This window comes from Uranotaenia lowii, chromosome 1 (assembly GCF_029784155.1).
Source record: "Uranotaenia lowii strain MFRU-FL chromosome 1, ASM2978415v1, whole genome shotgun sequence".
Lineage (NCBI taxonomy): Eukaryota > Metazoa > Arthropoda > Insecta > Diptera > Culicidae > Uranotaenia > Uranotaenia lowii.
In genome coordinates, this window is record NC_073691.1 from 130,398,511 (window position 1) to 130,416,423 (window position 17,913).

Sequence of the window (17,913 nt, forward strand, 5' to 3'; positions counted from 1 at the left end):
CATATGAGACATACAGTACAAAGCGAAGGGTGTATAAAACATTTAGACGAATTTCATACTCCAGCTAGGGTCTATAAACAATTGCGGGCTATTTTTTCATGATAACACCGTCGTATCGATAAAAACATATTTAAAATTATGCTTCGCACCGTTTTGACCATAAAGACTTGGGAGATTCCTCGTGAATTTTAATTAGCGATTTAAAAAAGATTGCAAAATTTTCAAACGCGTTTTTTCTCGAAACGTCATAAATGAACATAGACCCTTTTCTCGTGTTGCTGCTGATTTGTTTTCTGTTTTTGTTTGATCAACACGCTGAAAAAATTTTGCCTTAAAAATGTGTAAACAGTGACTGAGATAAATCTGTTTGTCTGAATCTGATATTTTGATTGTTTCATCTTATTGAAATCGTTAAATTCATTCGAACATGTCTTTGGCAATGAGCTTGACTCAACCCAGGGACTTCAACATAGTTGGCAAGGAGCTGTACTGTACTCAAGATGTTAACTTTAAATAGCTCACGATACATAAGAACTTGGTTATGAGCTGAACTTTACTCGATTTGACAGAAATAGTTCTTTTCGATGAGCTGAACTCTACTCAGATGTTTTTCTGTTTACTGTTGAAATAGGTTTTTAAATATGCTTGGCAAGGAGATAAACTCTACTCAAGCTGATGAACATATCCTGGTAAGGAGCTAGACTCTACTCAAGATGTTGAACTTTCAATATCTACGAAATATCCAGAATTGTGACCTTGGCAAGGAGCTTAACTCTACTCAAGGATTGATTTTTCTCATTTTTAAAATATGCTTGGCAAGGAGCTGTACTCTACTCAAGCTGTCGAACATATCTCTTGGCAAGGAGCCTAAAACTCTACTCAAGATGTTCAACTTTTGATATCTACGAAAAACCCATGATTGTGACCTAGGCAAGGAGCTTAACTCTACTCAAGGTTTGATTCTTTCAGTTCATTCTTCAAATATGCTTGGCAATGAGCCGAACTCTACTCAAGCTGTCGAACATATGTCTTGGCAAGGAGATGTTCAACCTTTAATATCTAAAGAAAATCAATAATTATGACCTTGGCAAGGAGCTTTACTCTACTCAAGGTTTGATTATTTTTGCAAATGATTGGTCTACATTTCTGTATGAAATAAACTTCTTGGTAATGAGCCGAACTCTACTCAAGAAACACTTTATTATAAGCAATTTTTTTACAATAAGCAATTTATTTAGCTTTTTTGGAATTAATTAACATTTTCTCAAAGCGATATTGAAAATATGTTCAATCATTTCAGATCATATCACCCACTTATTTTAGTTATACAACTGTTCGGATATTATTTTTAATTTTCTTTATCTTTTAGTTTTCTTTAGAAAAGAAATTAATTAACAATAAACAGCAAAATATAGTACTGCTGTATGTACAATGCAAACTTACTACACTATTTAGAACCAATTTTCTTTTTATTTTTTTTTTCAACATCTCATTTATCGCACTTCAAAATTCATGTGAAATTTATCAACTAATTTTTTTTCAGTGCCTTGAAAATGCAAAGCCTCACTGAATTGTTTTGATTTGATGGAACAATTATATTGCAACGCTTCCAGACATACATACCGGCTCTGTAGGCCTTACTTCTCCTGGCAGGATCGCCAATGTAATATCTGGCACAACGCAACAGAACCATAAACCGTGTTTATTTCACTTCGTAAAATGCACCTCACGTTTCTGCTCTTCTTTTACACACTGAACTAGAAGTAACCGGTGCAGGTTAGATGTTACCAAATTCGGGATGCCACACGTACAACACCAAAAATCACAATCGCGTAGTTGAGGCGTTCAACTGAAACCCGAACGCCTCCGTTTGGGATGTGGCTGAGAAGCTGCAACTAAGCTGAAATTTTTGTCCGAAAGGCAAAGTCTAAGGCTGGGCTTCGAACGTTTAAGGTACATAAGGCCCGTAATTGCGACGAGAAGCAGAACAAGTCCGCCAAAACCCGTGCCAGGTAGTTGTACCTCAACATGCTAACTAGAGTGTCCATTTCCCGGCCATTTTCTCGTTCCCGGGATTCGGGAAATCTGATGGCCTGTTTCCCGGGAATTCCCGGGATCCCGGGAAATAACCAAAAACTTGTAAAATATATGCACTTCGATTGAAATATAGCTTATCGAACCTTCTCTCTATACAAGCCTATAATATGTTCAAAATGTACTCTTCATAATGTTTTAGCTTAGTTTTTATCAAATAAATCAAACAGTTTCCAACAATGATAAAGTAAAAACAGTCAAACAAACTATAATATAATCTGACCAGGTCAAATGAGGAATTCATTCATGCAATTATTGGCTAGTTTAAACCATTATGTTTTTAATTGTTTGATTTTTTGTTTTTCTGAACACTTTCCTTAGTTGTTATTTATATAAAAATAAAAGGTGGTTTGGTCATTTTTAAGTTTTGAAATTCATCTGGCTTTCGAAGCCAGACAGAAACAAGAGGAAACATAATCTGCCTACCTGCTGCGCGATTTTTCATACATTTAAGGCTATTTGAATAAAAAAAATTGCACCAAACGGCTGCAAAATATCTATTGTCACAGGAATTGGCCCCTTCTCAATGAGTTTTTAATGACTACATTTTCAAAAAGAACAATAAGAATGGTTCCGGAGGCTATCAGCCTTTTCCAGAGAAATAATTTCAGACATGTCGGGAATTCCCAGGAATGAAACTATGATTCCCGGGAATCGGGAATTCCCGACCGGGAAATCCCGGGACGGACACTCTTATGCTAACGAAAGTTGAATGCTTCATCATGGACGACGAAAAATTTGTGAAGGCCGACTTCAAACAGATCCCCGGCAACCTGTTTTTCACGGCCAAGGATAAGTTCAGCGTTCCGGAGCATGTCCGCACTCAGAAGATGTCCAAATTTGCGAATAAATTCCTGGTTCGGCAAGCCATCTGCAGGTGCGGGAAGCGGAGTGCACCATTCGTGACCCAGGACACGATGAACGGACAGGTGTACATGAAAGAGTCCTCCAGAAGCGGCTGCTTCCTCTCCTGAAGGCCCACAACGTCCCAACAATCTTCTGGCCGGATTTGGCTTCACTACTCCAAGGACGTGCTGAAGTGGTATGCGGACAATACGGTCAATTTCGTCACTCCGGAGCTCCGCCTCATCGAGAAGTATCTACTGGGCGATTATGATCTTATGACAATACCTTCTTAAACGACTAGGGTTGTGAAGACAGTCGAGGAACTGAGTTTACATACAAAAAACAATTGATTCACACGTTGGAGGAGAATCTTATGGCCGGGGTTAAGGCCAAGATTGTGAACTTGCGGGACAAAATATCCGTGGACTTTAAAACTAACGAAATAGCTGTAGACCGAGAGCTTGTACAAAAACACTCCGATGCTTTCGCAAAAAAGAAGATGTTAAACAGGAATAAACACATATTATAGACTGCAAAGAATTTCATTTTTGTGTATATCTATCAGCTATTTATAAGTGACCATTTACAACTTTATCATTTTAAACTTTCTAGAGTGTCGCTAGAGCTTAGCCAAAATTCAGAAATTTCCGATTTCTTGGAGATATCCCCGACTTTTTCCTGCATTTTCCGGATAGGTTTATAATCCCGACTTGTTTTCGCATTTCCCGATTGCCCCCAATGAGTGGCCACCCTGTAAATAAATTCTATGTGTAGAAATGATTTACCCTTTGAATTCACATGTTGTGTGATATTGCACTAGTATCAATAAATTGAAACACTTGCTTCTAGAAGTTTCATTTCTCTCAATTTACAAAATATTTTCATTCCAAAAAATCAATTTACACCTACTCTAAAAAAGACCCGATTATTCTGATTGCTCCAGAATAACCAAGTTTCAGTGAATTGATCAATTTAATAAAATAACATTTAAATAACCCCTGCACATATACAGTGAATTTGCAGATTTTGAACAGTATCAACTCACATAGTATTGCAACAAAGCTCATTGCATATCCCCATCCAAGTATGTACCACAATGAGATCAAATCGTCAAAGGTAAGCTGCTCGATTGCCATTGGTTCAATTGGCGCTATCTCGGTGAACACTTTTTTCCATTGATTGAGAATGCCGGCCTCATGCAAGTGCTGGCGGATTTGGAAAAGTCGCTGGCAGAATAGACTTCGTCGAAAGCAGGAGTTAAAGTTCCAACCCGGATGCAATCTTTGCGGCAACACATAAAACCTGCGATATCCACCAGAGTCGATGTTTGATGGCCCATTTTCGAAATACAAACCTGAGTCCCAATCCAAAACCCAGGCACAATTGGGCATCTCATACCACTTGCCTTTTCGTTCCATTATCACTATTTTATTGGGGAAGTCTTTAAACAATTCTTGAATAGAGAATTGAAATCCATCATCAAGTTGCAGACAGATGGGAACATTGGATGTTCTAAAATCATTTACTGTTTTCAATCGTGGTTCAAACACACTGCTGAACATGAAACTTGTCAACTTTGCCAGGTAAGATTCGGTTAAGAGAAATGATAGAAGTATAAGACTAAAAGAAGAAAATCTTTCAAAAATATTCATTCTATGATCAGGAATCGATGTACCAAACAGTGTCAATACAAACAAATTTCTCGGTAAAAGCTTATGAAACAATGCGTTGATCACTGCCACAAAAAGCAACAAAATTATTAGAAATATCCACAGCTCTTCCGAAAAGGAGTCCAACAGATGATCAAATATCGCAATACGTTTTCTTTCCGGCACCATCAAACATAGATATGAATAAAGATGGTCTATATATCTTTCAAGAGTTCCACCGTAAAATCCATAAACAGGAAATACATCGAGACCGTATTTTTCTGCTAGAGCATTACCATTGGCAATATCTCCCTCGTTGATTTTCATCCACTGAATTGATGCGTTCAAATGGCGGGCTGATACTTCCATGAATTTTGGGAAAAACCCCTCAACACTTCCACTTTCGGTGATGGTCATTGTCAAAAACCAATCAAAAGCAGCCGTTCTAATACCATAACCTCGAACATCTTGGAAATGGTCCCGTTGGAATTCTCTTGCAATCGTAGAAACGTTGTTTACAATGCTATCTTTTGCCAAAAAAATATCCGAAGTACAATAAACGTATTCCTTCGAGACTTCATTGAAAAGTATAAGCACCCTGTTTGTTACCAAACCTAAATTTAGTTTTTTGTTGAATGTAAAATTTCTTTAAATATTTCTGTAATTGTCAAATTGTAAAAAAAGTGAACAACCCTAGTTGATATACAACATAACAGTGAGTTACCGGATGAATTGTTTGCACGGTAACTCACAAACCAGCTGATAGCAACAACAACAACACAACATAAAGTCAGTTGAAAATAAATCTCGTAGCGGCAACATCAGCTCCGTACTACTTGTTCGTTTTTGTCGGTCGAATTAAAGTAATAAAGTGATGTTTTATTCGGTCAAATAAGTGTCTCTGTTTCCGTTCTAAATTGCATCCGAAATCTTGATCGGTGAGAAATTGTGTTGTGTGTGGAATGCGAACTGATAAGGTGCAATAAAACCTTCTTTCTGACCCGTCGGCTGTGGAGTAGATGCGAACGAACCAACTGGCCAGCGCAGAGGAAATTGTTTGCCATCCGTTCTGTGCTGCTACTTTCCTACACCGTTGGCGAGCAACGGAAAGTAAACCCTCCGATTCAAATCAAAAGCGGTAAGCTACCCCTGAATCCTCAACATTGGTCCTTCGGCCGGATCGGAGGAATTCCCCACACGGAAGGTAGCGGTGAGTACACCATTTTATTTACTCGACGCGCTGGCTGCATCAAATTGGGCCATTTTGCTTGCCTTTTGTACTGCTGTACATTGTTCGACGAGCCGAAAAAGCGCACAAAGGAACCAAGCCAAGCCGTTTACACAAATCCATCAGCAGCTGTTAATTGTGATCGGCTGTTATGTTTATGCTCTACACCGGTCAGCAAAAATTGGAAAACTTGGATTTGATGTTTTTTGTTGATTGAAATTCGGACTTTGAATTTTTATTGGCGAATTCAGTCCTTTTGTACCTGAGGCAAATATTGGCAATATTGATTGAAATTATATGCGATTGGGTGTGAGTGGGTGGCAGTCTTCGCGAAAGAATTGTGTGTCGCGTCGGGAAGGATTTTTTCGTCGATTTTAACACACAATTCTCGGTTTCGTTTCGTTTTAAGTTTGATACACCGCGACGGGAAGGATTATATCGTACGATTTGTATCATTCTTCGTCGTGTAGAAGTGTAAATCCGCGACGGGAAGGATTTAATCGTACGATTGGTTTACACTTCCGCCGTCGTGTTAAAAACCAGTACATCGGTTCGGGAAGGATTTCGTTTTCGTTTTTTGTGCTGTGTTTTCGTTATCGTACAGTGGTGGTAGCAAGTGTCAGTGTTTTTCAATATGCCGAAAACCAAGTCAGACGAAAGAGTGGAGGATGCTATCATTCGTCGCAAGGCCATCCTGACAAATCTATCGGATGTTGAAAGGTTTACGAGAGAGTTCAACGTAGATCGTGATGCTGGGCGCCTTCAAGTTCGACAAGATCTAGTTGATCGGATCTACGACCAGTTCCAGAAAACGCAAACCGTCATCGAGAAGTGGGATGGACCAGATCGGCTTGAAATGCGTTTGGCTGAGAGATCAACCATCGAAGAAAGGTTTTGTGAGGTGAAAGCATTCCTGTTGAACAACATCCCGGAAAGGTTGAACAGTTCTACATCAGCAGAGCCGACCGCAGCAACCAGCACAGCTATGTTTCACCTACGCCTGCCCAAAATAGATTTGCCGAGGTTCGATGGTGATTTTTCGCGATGGTTGTCGTTCCGAGACACGTTCAAGTCCATGGTACACTTGAATCCAGATGTTCCAGCGGTTGCAAAGCTTCAGTACCTGCTTCAGAGTTTGGAAGGCGAAGCCAAGAAACCTTTCGAGTCCGTAAACGTTGAGGCTGACAATTATCTTATCACTTGGGAAGCGTTAATGAAGCGGTATGATAACCAGCGGTACTTGAAACGACAGCTCTTCAGGGCAATGTACGACATTCAACCTTTAAGGAAAGAGTCTTCAAAGGATCTTCATACGTTGACAGATGATTTTGACCGCCATGTGAAGGCCATGGCTAAACTGGGTGAGCCGGTAGGTTACTGGGATACTCCACTAGTGAACCTACTGTGCTACAAACTGGATCCAACGACTCTTCGAGCCTGGGAGGAAAAAACGAGCGACCTTAGAGACATCACCTATCAAGAGCTGATCGATTTCCTGTATTCTCGAGCGATGATGCTGAAGACGATCGTCTCAGAGGAGCAGCACTACCTGCAAACGATGCCAACGAGGATGACGGGATCCCAACCGAAGAAGCAGTACCGATTAGTGGCCAATCCTGTTGCGTCGGATACAAAACCTGATCCACCGCCGTGTATTGTATGTTCGGAACGACATCATCTGTTTCGCTGCAGGAAATTCGCCAGTTTCTCTCCCAACAACCGTCGTCAAGTTGTTACATCGCATCGTTTGTGTTGGAATTGTTTCAATTTTGGACATTTAGCAAGAACATGTTCCTCTCGACACACTTGTCGTTTCTGCAACGGAAGGCATCACTCTCTCCTCCACGATGCAATCAAGGCCACCTTTTTCAATTCGCTGCCGGAACCAACGTCGTTATTGTCGAATTCGCCCCTACCAGCTCCGCAGCGCAGTACCGCCCCTACAGATGCAGATCCGCAACCATCAACTTCGAGCCAACAAGTATGTATGACTGTTCAGGCATCAACCAGTACAGTTTTGCTAGAAACGGTTATGCTTATGGTGGTTGACAGTACGGGAAAGGAAATTCCGGCTCGAGCGCTACTTGATTCCGCTAGTATGTGCAGTTTTATGACGAAGAAGTTGGCCAACACCCTCGATCTCCGCCGTTCTACCGTTGACATTGCCGTTTCAGGGATTGGTGAGTCATCCAAGCAGATCAAGCGCCAGTTAACAGCGAAGATTCGTTCAACTGTATCCAAGTATGCAACGGAGCTAGATTTCTTGATCCTGAAAAGGCCAACAGTCTGCCTACCGACTGTGGACATTGATGTTGCTGCTTGGAAAATACCCGATGTCAACCTGGCTGATCCATACTTCTTCATTCCTGCGGACATTGACCTCATTGTGGGCGGAGAAGTGTACCACGAACTTCACAGTGGCAGCAAGATTTCCCTCGGCATTGAAATGCCGACTCTAGTTGAGACTGTGTTTGGATGGGCTGTATCCGGATCGGTTCCAATAAATTCCTCCGAAACTCCCCGGTTATGCCATCTTACGACCATCGATCGATACCAAGAACAATCCTCCGAAAGGTTCTGGGAACTCGAATCTCTGTTGCCGTCTCAAGCTCTGTCAGCTGAAGAAACAAAGTGTGAAGAAGTGTTCAGTGCTACCACCACTCGCGATTCGTCCGGTCGTTTCGTAGTTAGATTGCCACTCACTAGTGATCCCCTGGTACGTGTTGGTGAATCAAGATCCATCGCCGAGCGCCGCTTCGGAAGTCTAGGGAGGAGACTTAAGCGAGATCCTGCCACTCGAGAAGCCTACGTTTGTTTCATGGCCGACTACGAACGTTTGGGCCACATGATCAAGTTGACTGATCCAGTAGACGACTCTGTCCCCCACTGCTATCTACCACATCATCCAGTCTTCAAGGAGTCAAGCACAAGCACCAAGCTCCGTGTTGTTTTTGACGCTTCGTGCAAGACATCAACCGGTTACTCCAACGATATGCAGTTGGTGGGACCTACTATCCAGGACGATCTACTGTCGATCATTATGCGCTTCCGAACCCACCCAATCGCACTCGTAGCCGACATTGAGAAGATGTACCGCCAAATACAACTGCACCAAGACGACTGTGCGTACCAACGAACTCTCTGGCGCCAAAGTCCCGAAGAGCCTCTCGCAACGTTTGAGCTGCAGACTGTTACGTACGGTTTCGCTTCAGCACCATTTTTGGCCAATCGCACGTTACAACGCCTCGTTGAGGATGGAGTCAGTCGTTTCCCTGTTTCCGCTCCAGTTTTGAAGAATGACTTCTACGTTGACGACTGTTTAACTGGTGCCGAAGATGTCGAATCCGCCGTTCAACTCCGCCGAGAAGCATCCGCTCTAGCTGCTTCTATCGGTCTTCCACTCGAGAAATGGGCATCCAATGTTCCTGAAGCGCTTCGAGCGTCGTACCAAGCTGATTGGAAGGATGTCAATGCCACTACTCACCAATTGCATTTCTTCTTGAACGCGTCGGAGAAGGCTTACGGTAGTTGCTGCTACATTCGGTCCGAATGTTATGGAGTCATTCTTGTCATATTGCTGACATCAAAGTCGAAGGTCGCAGCGCTGAAAAGCCACAACAGTATTGCCCGTTTGGAACTTTGTGGAGCAGTTCTATCTGTCAGCGTATCCGAGACGGTCAACCGTGCTCTCGAGTTGTCAGTCATCCAGACGAGTTCAACGAATCGTATCTTCCGAATGTCCTCCAGTGACCAGAAACTAAGGCGCTCCATCGCTCCCTGCCTGCGATACCTCCGCTCGTTGAAAGCTGCTGCACGGAAGTCTGAAAGGGATCCATTCCGAGCGCTAACCACCGCCGATCTGACAGAGTTGGCTCTGTGTCGTCTTGCCCGGAAACAGAGTTTCCTTGAGGAGTTAGCCACCCTTGCATCGATCGGCCGTCTTCCATCTTCATCGCAGTTGAAGTACATCCGCACAAAACTGGATTCGGGTGGAGTCATTCGGATAAGAGAAGTTCTGGCCAATGCAACCGTTCCGGAAGCTACGAAACATCAAATTGTTCTGCTCGCGAAACACCCATTTTCAAAACTGTTGGCGAAGTTTTGTCATGGGAATTTACTTCACGCCGGCCCACAACTAATGCTCGCCACGATCCGTCAAAAATATTGGATCATTGGTGGACGCAACCTAGTGCGCCGCACATTCCATGAATGCCACACGTGTTTCCGAAGCAGACCGAAGATGATCCAGCTGATGAACGTGGGCAACCCGTTGGAGAACCAAAAAGCTGCAATCCCTGGGAACAACCAATGAGTAGAGCTGCACTCTAAGACAGCTCCTGCACAGAATTTTATGGATCAGGTGATTGCGGTTCCAATATTTTTAAACGTTGTTTGTTGGTCTACTTGGTTCCTTCTTGCTTCCCAGAACCACTTTTCGTCGTCTCCGCCTGTACATTGCGGACCTCCTAGAACCAGTAGTCGCCGATTGCAGCCTGAATGAGTAGAGCTACACTCTAAGTTAGCTCCTGTACGACAATTTTGAAAATCAGGTGATTGCAATTCCAATACCCCCTTATTTTGTTTGTTGGGCTACTGGGTTCCTTCTTGCTCCGCAGAAATCAACGCTCCGATGGTCGCACTTCATCGTTTCCGGCTTCGTGTGGTGGACATCCTTTCCCATCGAATACTCCTAGCACCAGCTGATTGAAGGCAGTAGTCGGTGGTCGCAGCTTTTATGAGTAGAGCTACACTCAAAGTTAGCTCCTGTATGAAAACTATAAGCACCAGGTGATTGCGGTTCCAATCGTTTTACTGTATGTTTGTTGGTCTACTGGGTTCCTCTTTGTTCCAGAAGGCAAAGCTCCAGATGGTGTCCGTACCGCCCAGTACCAATCGCTCCTCCTGATCCCCCTGGTGCCATGATGCGTCCCGTTGGTCTACGCAGCCGAAGATGAAGGAAACCGATGAAGGCTCCCCAATAATACCGAAGCAGTGTTGAAATGTCCGTGCCATTTCAAGGTGGCCGGAATGTTTGTTACCAAACCTAAATTTAGTTTTTTGTTGAATGTAAAATTTCTTTAAATATTTCTGTAATTGTCAAATTGTAAAAAAAGTGAACAACCCTAGTTGATATACAACATAACAGTGAGTTACCGGATGAATTGTTTGCACGGTAACTCACAAACCAGCTGATAGCAACAACAACAACACAACATAAAGTCAGTTGAAAATAAATCTCGTAGCGGCAACATCAGCTCCGTACTACTTGTTCGTTTTTGTCGGTCGAATTAAAGTAATAAAGTGATGTTTTATTCGGTCAAATAAGTGTCTCTGTTTCCGTTCTAAATTGCATCCGAAATCTTGATCGGTGAGAAATTGTGTTGTGTGTGGAATGCGAACTGATAAGGTGCAATAAAACCTTCTTTCTGACCCGTCGGCTGTGGAGTAGATGCGAACGAACCAACTGGCCAGCGCAGAGGAAATTGTTTGCCATCCGTTCTGTGCTGCTACTTTCCTACACCGTTGGCGAGCAACGGAAAGTAAACCCTCCGATTCAAATCAAAAGCGGTAAGCTACCCCTGAATCCTCAACACACCCAATTAACAATTCCGTAATATACAGCAATATCTCGTGCCCATGCAAGTTGAAGCGATGGAGAATTTCTTCCGGTAATGAGAAACAGAAAGTATCCGTATCGATCCCAGACCGTAGTGAAATAGAATTCATCCAGTATATTGTGAGCCTTGCGCCAAGAGTGAACATCCACAGTTAGTAAAAAGTAATCACACGGTTCTGCAGTTATTTGGGAGCTTTCCGATGTTACAATGTTCATCGGATACCCTGCCGAAATGAACTCGTATAAAACGGGGTGGTCAGAATGGTGGTCCCGAGTCGATGTCAAAATGATACACATTTTCTTCGGGGTTTTGGTACTCAAAAAACTCAAATGTGGCAACAAGCTATAACATTCTGAAATTTTTACCGTCGTGAGTACAAGAAGGATTACAATTTTAGCAGACGTCATCATTCCCAGAAGTTTACGAAAACACTAAAAGGTGTTGTTTTCATATAGGAGTGTACGCGAGGAATTGAACCGCCGAAAGAACAAACAACTATTACACTCATAACTACAAAGTATTGAATTTATTACTACCCAACAACCCATGCATATTTAAAAGTGAAGCTACACAGTGAGCTCAGAAACAAAATGTTTAAAATTGAACGATTAAAAACCGACCCCAACCACATTTTAAACAATGGATGGTTTATGAAAAAAATAAATCCAGAAAGCAATAGAAGCAAAACATTACCATGTTTAATTTGAAGGAAACTTTGTAAACGTTTTAAATTTCACGAAAGAAGCCTTTTGCACTTGTATTTGGGTAAACATGAAACATGTCTACGATACACTTTCTGTGGGATATTTTGATTGCTATCAATGTTGCAGTAGACTGAGTCGATTTTGGGCCATTTTTGAATTTCTCAAACTCTCGGCTCTAAAAAGCTTCGCTTGGTTCAAAACTCATCCATGATTTTTTGCCAAATTTATAAGTAACGTTCACATGAGTAAATTTGAACTTTTATGTTTGTATGAGAAAAATATTCAATGCTGAAAAATCTTTATTGATTTTGTTTCCTCTGTGAAACCGAGCCTGCTGATGATTTTTGTGCCAATTCATAATTTCTCTCAAGGAAATTTTTCGATGAAAAACTTTGTTGAAGACCGTAACTTTGTATCTTAGTAAACAAAAAGTTATTAGCTGTATAACAGGGGTATGTCTTTTGACATTGAAAAACTATAAATTCAATTGACATTACTGCTGTGGCCTCGCGAAGGTTCCATGCAAAGTAGTCGAGCAATATCTCGCTAGGCATCCAGCAGTGTTGTCAATTGAATTTATAGTTTCAATGACATGCTCCTTTAAACAACATATAACTTTATTGCCTAATAAGATACAAAGTTACAAGATTACTTATAAAATGGCACAAAAATCATCAGCAGGCTCGGTTCCACAGAGTAATCAGGAATGATATCGATTTTGCAGTACAAATTATTAAATTTTCCATACAAACATAAAAGTTTAAGTTTAGTCATGTAAACGTTACAAAATGCTGCAAAAAACCATGAATGACTACAAAATATGAGAAATTCAAAAATGACCTTAAATCGATTCAGTCTAATGTTGCAGAGAATTCCACGCAAAGTTGCTGTTAATATTGAAACTTTTTTGTTCTCAATTTAATCATTATGCGACAATAATAAAAAGCGCCTAATGGTTACCTGGGGAATCTTCATTCGACTTAAAACACCTATAAAAATAAGGTCTCATATTTATTTCAGCAAAAATAAATCAATTCGTAGCTTACCCCACATATTGGATCCTCATTCCATTTGCCATTGAAAGATAACATTCAAAATGAATTTACATCTTAGTTTTATTAAGCAAATGATGGGAATCAGGATAGTCCCATTTTTTTTTAATTTTCAGGAATCTTGGCTCCTCAATCCAAAGGGACAATGTTTGGACCAAGTATGTGTTTATTTAGACTTCCTTACTAAGTTCATCCAGTATTCCTCTATAAATAAAAAAAAATGAATAATTTGAACAGATAGATTCAAACCAAGGCGTCCCACAAGGTGTCCGAAATATTTAAGTAGGAGAGATAAGGGCATAACGAGCACCCGGGGGTGCTTACTGTCGTATCCGTTCGGTTTCAGAGCTCTTCAAAAGAGACCGTCTTTATCGTTTAACATCATTCCAAAAATTGACTCAATCAGTATCTCTAACACGCACGGAAACCTCTCCGTTTAGTTCATAATTTTCTCACTCTCTTCTTTTCTTAATCTCACCTATTTTTCGGCATATCATACGAAAGATTATAGAGGAAATACGTAAGAGAGAATGCAGTCCGTGTTCTCGAGGTTCACCATAATAACCACCATGGAAAAAAAAAATGGCAGCGCTGGACTTGTTGGATGTGACCTGTTTTTAAAGCGAATAAAAAATCAGAAATTATAGAGCAAACATACCTTCTAAAATTGAGCAGTTGACAACGGAGTACTTCGGAACGGCAACTGTGACCCAAACATCTGGAATCTTGGTAAACACGACGCTAATACTACTGGATCCGAGGTATTTATTCTCACGTATTTTCAACACAAGAAACTACACCGTCGCGACTACGTCCATTGTTTTCATCAAACCATTTGCCCAACTATCATTGGTAACTCACGTTCTCTCCGCGACGTTTTGTTTTGGAAAGTGAGACTGAGTGACTCCCACCGAAGCCGTTTGATTGCACACAATCATCATGAGTTCCAATGATGATGACGAGTCTGCAGTTATCTGTGCTATATGTGATCACGTTGAGCATAACTTAGAGCGTGTCATCGAATGTTTTGCTTGCAATCAATCTGTTCACTTCAAGTGTAAAAAACTTCGAGGGAATGCGATTGCTAGAGCAAGAAGTAAACCATTTTTCTGCTCGTCGCAATGTTTAAACTTTCATAACCAACAGCACCAAAAAAATGAGGGATTCGATGCTCTTGTGGAAGAAATTCGCGGAATTGCACAAAGTGTACACGAAGCGCGTCGCGAGTCTGCTAATGTACGCACCGCTATAGAAAAGTCACAGCAGCAAATAGCCGAAATTCAGGAAACCAATAAACACATTGAGGCCTCTCAGGAGTTTTTAGCATCCAAATTCGACTATCTTAGTAAAGGTTTCGAGGATTTTAGACAGGAGTTAGCCTTGCTAAGATCCGAAAATCATGAGCTAAAATTAGAAATCGAAAATTGCAAGGAGAAAAATGTTGACCTTACAAAGCGTGTTGAGGGATTAGAATCTGAAATCGATCATCTTAATCGCAAAGGGCTTACGCGTAATGCCATACTTCTAGGACTACCATCCACAGAAAGCGAAAATTTACGCGAAGTTATCGTTGCTCTCGCAAATACAGTAGGCTGTAAATTGGAAAATAATGATATTATTAGCGCGAAACGCCTAAACGGGAATAATACTACAAGAATTGCTGCGCCGGTCCTGGTTGTTTTCCAAGCTGACTCAAAAAAGGAAGAATTGTTCGACAAGAAACGCTTGCACGGAGTCTTGAAGGCTGCTGACATCGGGGAATTTTATCGTGGTTCGGCCAAGACAGTAACTCTGCGGGACGAGATGACGGCATATGGGAAAGAGCTGTTAAAGGAAACAAGGCTAGTTCAGGATGAATTAGGATACAAATATATTTGGCCAGGACGAGACGGTAAAATTCTTCTAAAGAAAACTGATGGAGCGAAGGTGGACAAAATTGGAACAAAAAGCGAACTGCTAGCAATGCTGGAAACGAAGAATAAGCGAGCCTTGAATTACTCATCTACTTCATCTTTTATCGTGTCGTCGCCGAAACGCATGCAGATTAATTAATGTGAAGTTAACAGCAAATTTGTAATAAACTAAATGGATTTCACAACAAAAAATTACTTTTATAATAACATTTATGAATTAAATAAATATGCTTCTAGTATCAAAAGAAATCGTAATGAACTTAACATATTCCAACTAAATACAAGAGGATTGAATAATTTATCCAAATTCGATGAATTAAAAATGATTTTGCAACAATTTACAGAAACTATGGATATAATAATTTTAGGGGAAACATGGGTCAAAGAAAAACGTTCTCATCTTTTGAAGATCCCAGGTTATAAAAGCATGTTTTCCTGTAGAAGCGACAGTGCAGGCGGCGGACTTGCTTTATATGTAAGAGACAGTTTTCGTTATGATGAAATCAGGTGTGAACATGATGCTGGTTATCACCATATACAGATTAATTTGAAGATCAATGAACAACATATGAATGTACATGCAATTTACAGACCTCCTTCGTACAGTATTACCAATTTCTTAACCAAACTTGAAGCGATTCTGTCGAGCTCCAAACAGGGTTCCTCGTGCGTGATAACTGGTGATATTAATATCCCAGTTAATAATATGACTGCTCCAAATACTGTCGAATACATTGATCTTCTTAAATCGTTTAACTTTCAAGTAACAAATACGTATGCCACGAGACCTATAAGCAACAACATACTAGATCATGTCTTATGCTCCGAAGCTGTACAATCGAGGATCACAAACAAAACATTATTCACAGATATTAGTGATCATTGCTGTGTAATATCTTCAATTAATTTGCGAAAAAGTGTATGCGTACGAGAGCTCGAGAAAATAGTCGTTAAAAATGCTTTACTCGATGAAAAATTCGAAACGTTTGTAAGGAATATGAATCCCTGCACACCCCATGAACGCCTAGCCCAAATTATAACAGCATACAAAAGTTTGAAAAAAGAATGTACAAAAACTTATAAAATCAAAGCAAAAATTAAAGGCTATTGTCCCTGGATTACACTGGATCTTTGGAAGTGGATGAAAATAAAAGATAAAATTCTTGGAAAATTAAAAAGAAATCCAAATAGTGCCTATCTTCGTAATCTCTTAAAACATGCCTCCATGAATCTTCAAAACCTTAAAGAAACTACTAAAAGAGAATACTATAGAAAACTGTTCAGCAATGCCAACCCAAAATCCATGTGGAAATGCCTCAATTCCCTCGCAGGAGTTTCAAAGAACCCGAATAAGGAAATCAAACTAAATGTTGAAGGAAACTTAATCGATGATCAGCAGCTGGTTGCTAAAAAGTTCAACGATTTCTTCAGCGAAATTGGACCCCAGCTTGCTTCAAAGATTACAAGTCTAGGCGACGTTAATAGATTTGAAACACTAACGCCACTACAAAACTCAATATTTCTTCGACCTGCAAGTACACAGGAAGTTATTTTGCTAATAAAAGACCTCGAAACTAATAAAAGTGTAGGTGACGATGAAATTCCCGCACAATTTATCAAGCGACATTACCAGATTTTTTCGCATTTAGTGAGAGACGTATTCAACGAAAGTCTTTCTACTAGAAGATTCCCAGATTGTCTTAAAGTTGCTAGAGTTGTCCCGGTCCATAAACAAGGATTAAAAACAGATTCCAACAATTATCGTCCTATCTCAGTCCTGCCAATTTTGAGTAAACTATTAGAGAAAATGCTGGTGACACGTATTACCGACTTTTTCCTTCAGAATAATTTATTTTATGAGCATCAATATGGTTTCCGCTCAGGATCGAGCACCACAACTGCAACCTCTGATTTATTTACTGAAATCTATTGCGCACTCGAGGACAAAAAACACACTGGCCTTCTTTTTCTAGACCTGAAAAAGGCATTCGATACTATAGATCACACCATCCTTCTGAAAAAACTGGATTTCTATGGACTACGCGGACAAGCTCATGACCTCATAAGAAGCTTCTTGTCAAATAGAAACCAATATGTGATGCTAAACGGTTTGAAGAGTGATCTCCGACCTCTCGAAGTAGGAGTGCCACAAGGAAGTAATTTAGGTCCCCTGTTGTTCCTCATCTACGTAAATGATTTGCCAAACTTGAAACTGCACGGAAAACCACGGCTATTCGCTGACGACACCTGTTTACTGTACACTGAAGAAAACCTCAATATGATGATCCACCATAAGGCAGAAGACATGAAACTGCTTCATCAATACTTTAGCGAAAACAAATTGTCTCTAAATTTATCGAAAACAAAACACATGATTTTGAACCCGTCCCGATCTTCTGATACTGGACTATGTGATCTGCTTGTCGACTCGGTGAAAATTGAACGTGTGACAAAATTCACTTACCTTGGATTGACAATCGACTCTGGTTTGAAATGGACACACCACATTCAATCGTTGAAAAGTGAAGTAACTTCGGCTTGCGGCCTGTTTTGGAAGATTAATGGCTTCGTACCTTGCAAACAACTCGCGACTATGTACCATGCGTTTGTTCAATCTAAACTTCAGTACTTGGTATTTATATGGGGAGCTGCTACCAGAACAAGGCTGAAACCCTTACAGATAGCTCAAAACCGTTGCTTAAAGGCTGTATACAAGCGTCCTAGATTATATCCGACCAAGAATCTGTACATCGAAGCTGATAAATCTACTCTTCCAATCAATGCATTGAGGGAAATGCAAGCTGTATCT

At 40.7% G+C, this 17,913-nt stretch overlaps 2 protein-coding genes across 2 annotated transcripts in view; one reads left to right on the forward strand and one right to left on the reverse strand.

The window, feature by feature from the left end:
- Positions 1 to 17,913, reverse strand: part of LOC129740016 (mitochondrial dicarboxylate carrier) — a 321,675-nt gene that overhangs the window by 107,259 nt on the left and 196,503 nt on the right. The window lies entirely within an intron of this gene.
- Positions 6,452 to 10,129, forward strand: LOC129737927 (uncharacterized). Its single transcript, XM_055729096.1, has one exon. It carries the CDS (start codon positions 6,452 to 6,454, stop codon positions 10,127 to 10,129), a length of 3,678 nt encoding a protein of 1,225 aa, XP_055585071.1.

Coding starts and splice junctions, on each gene's coding strand:
- LOC129737927 (XM_055729096.1), top strand. CDS start 6,452: ATGCCGAAAACCAAGTCAGACGAAAGAGTGGAGGATGCTATCATTCGT.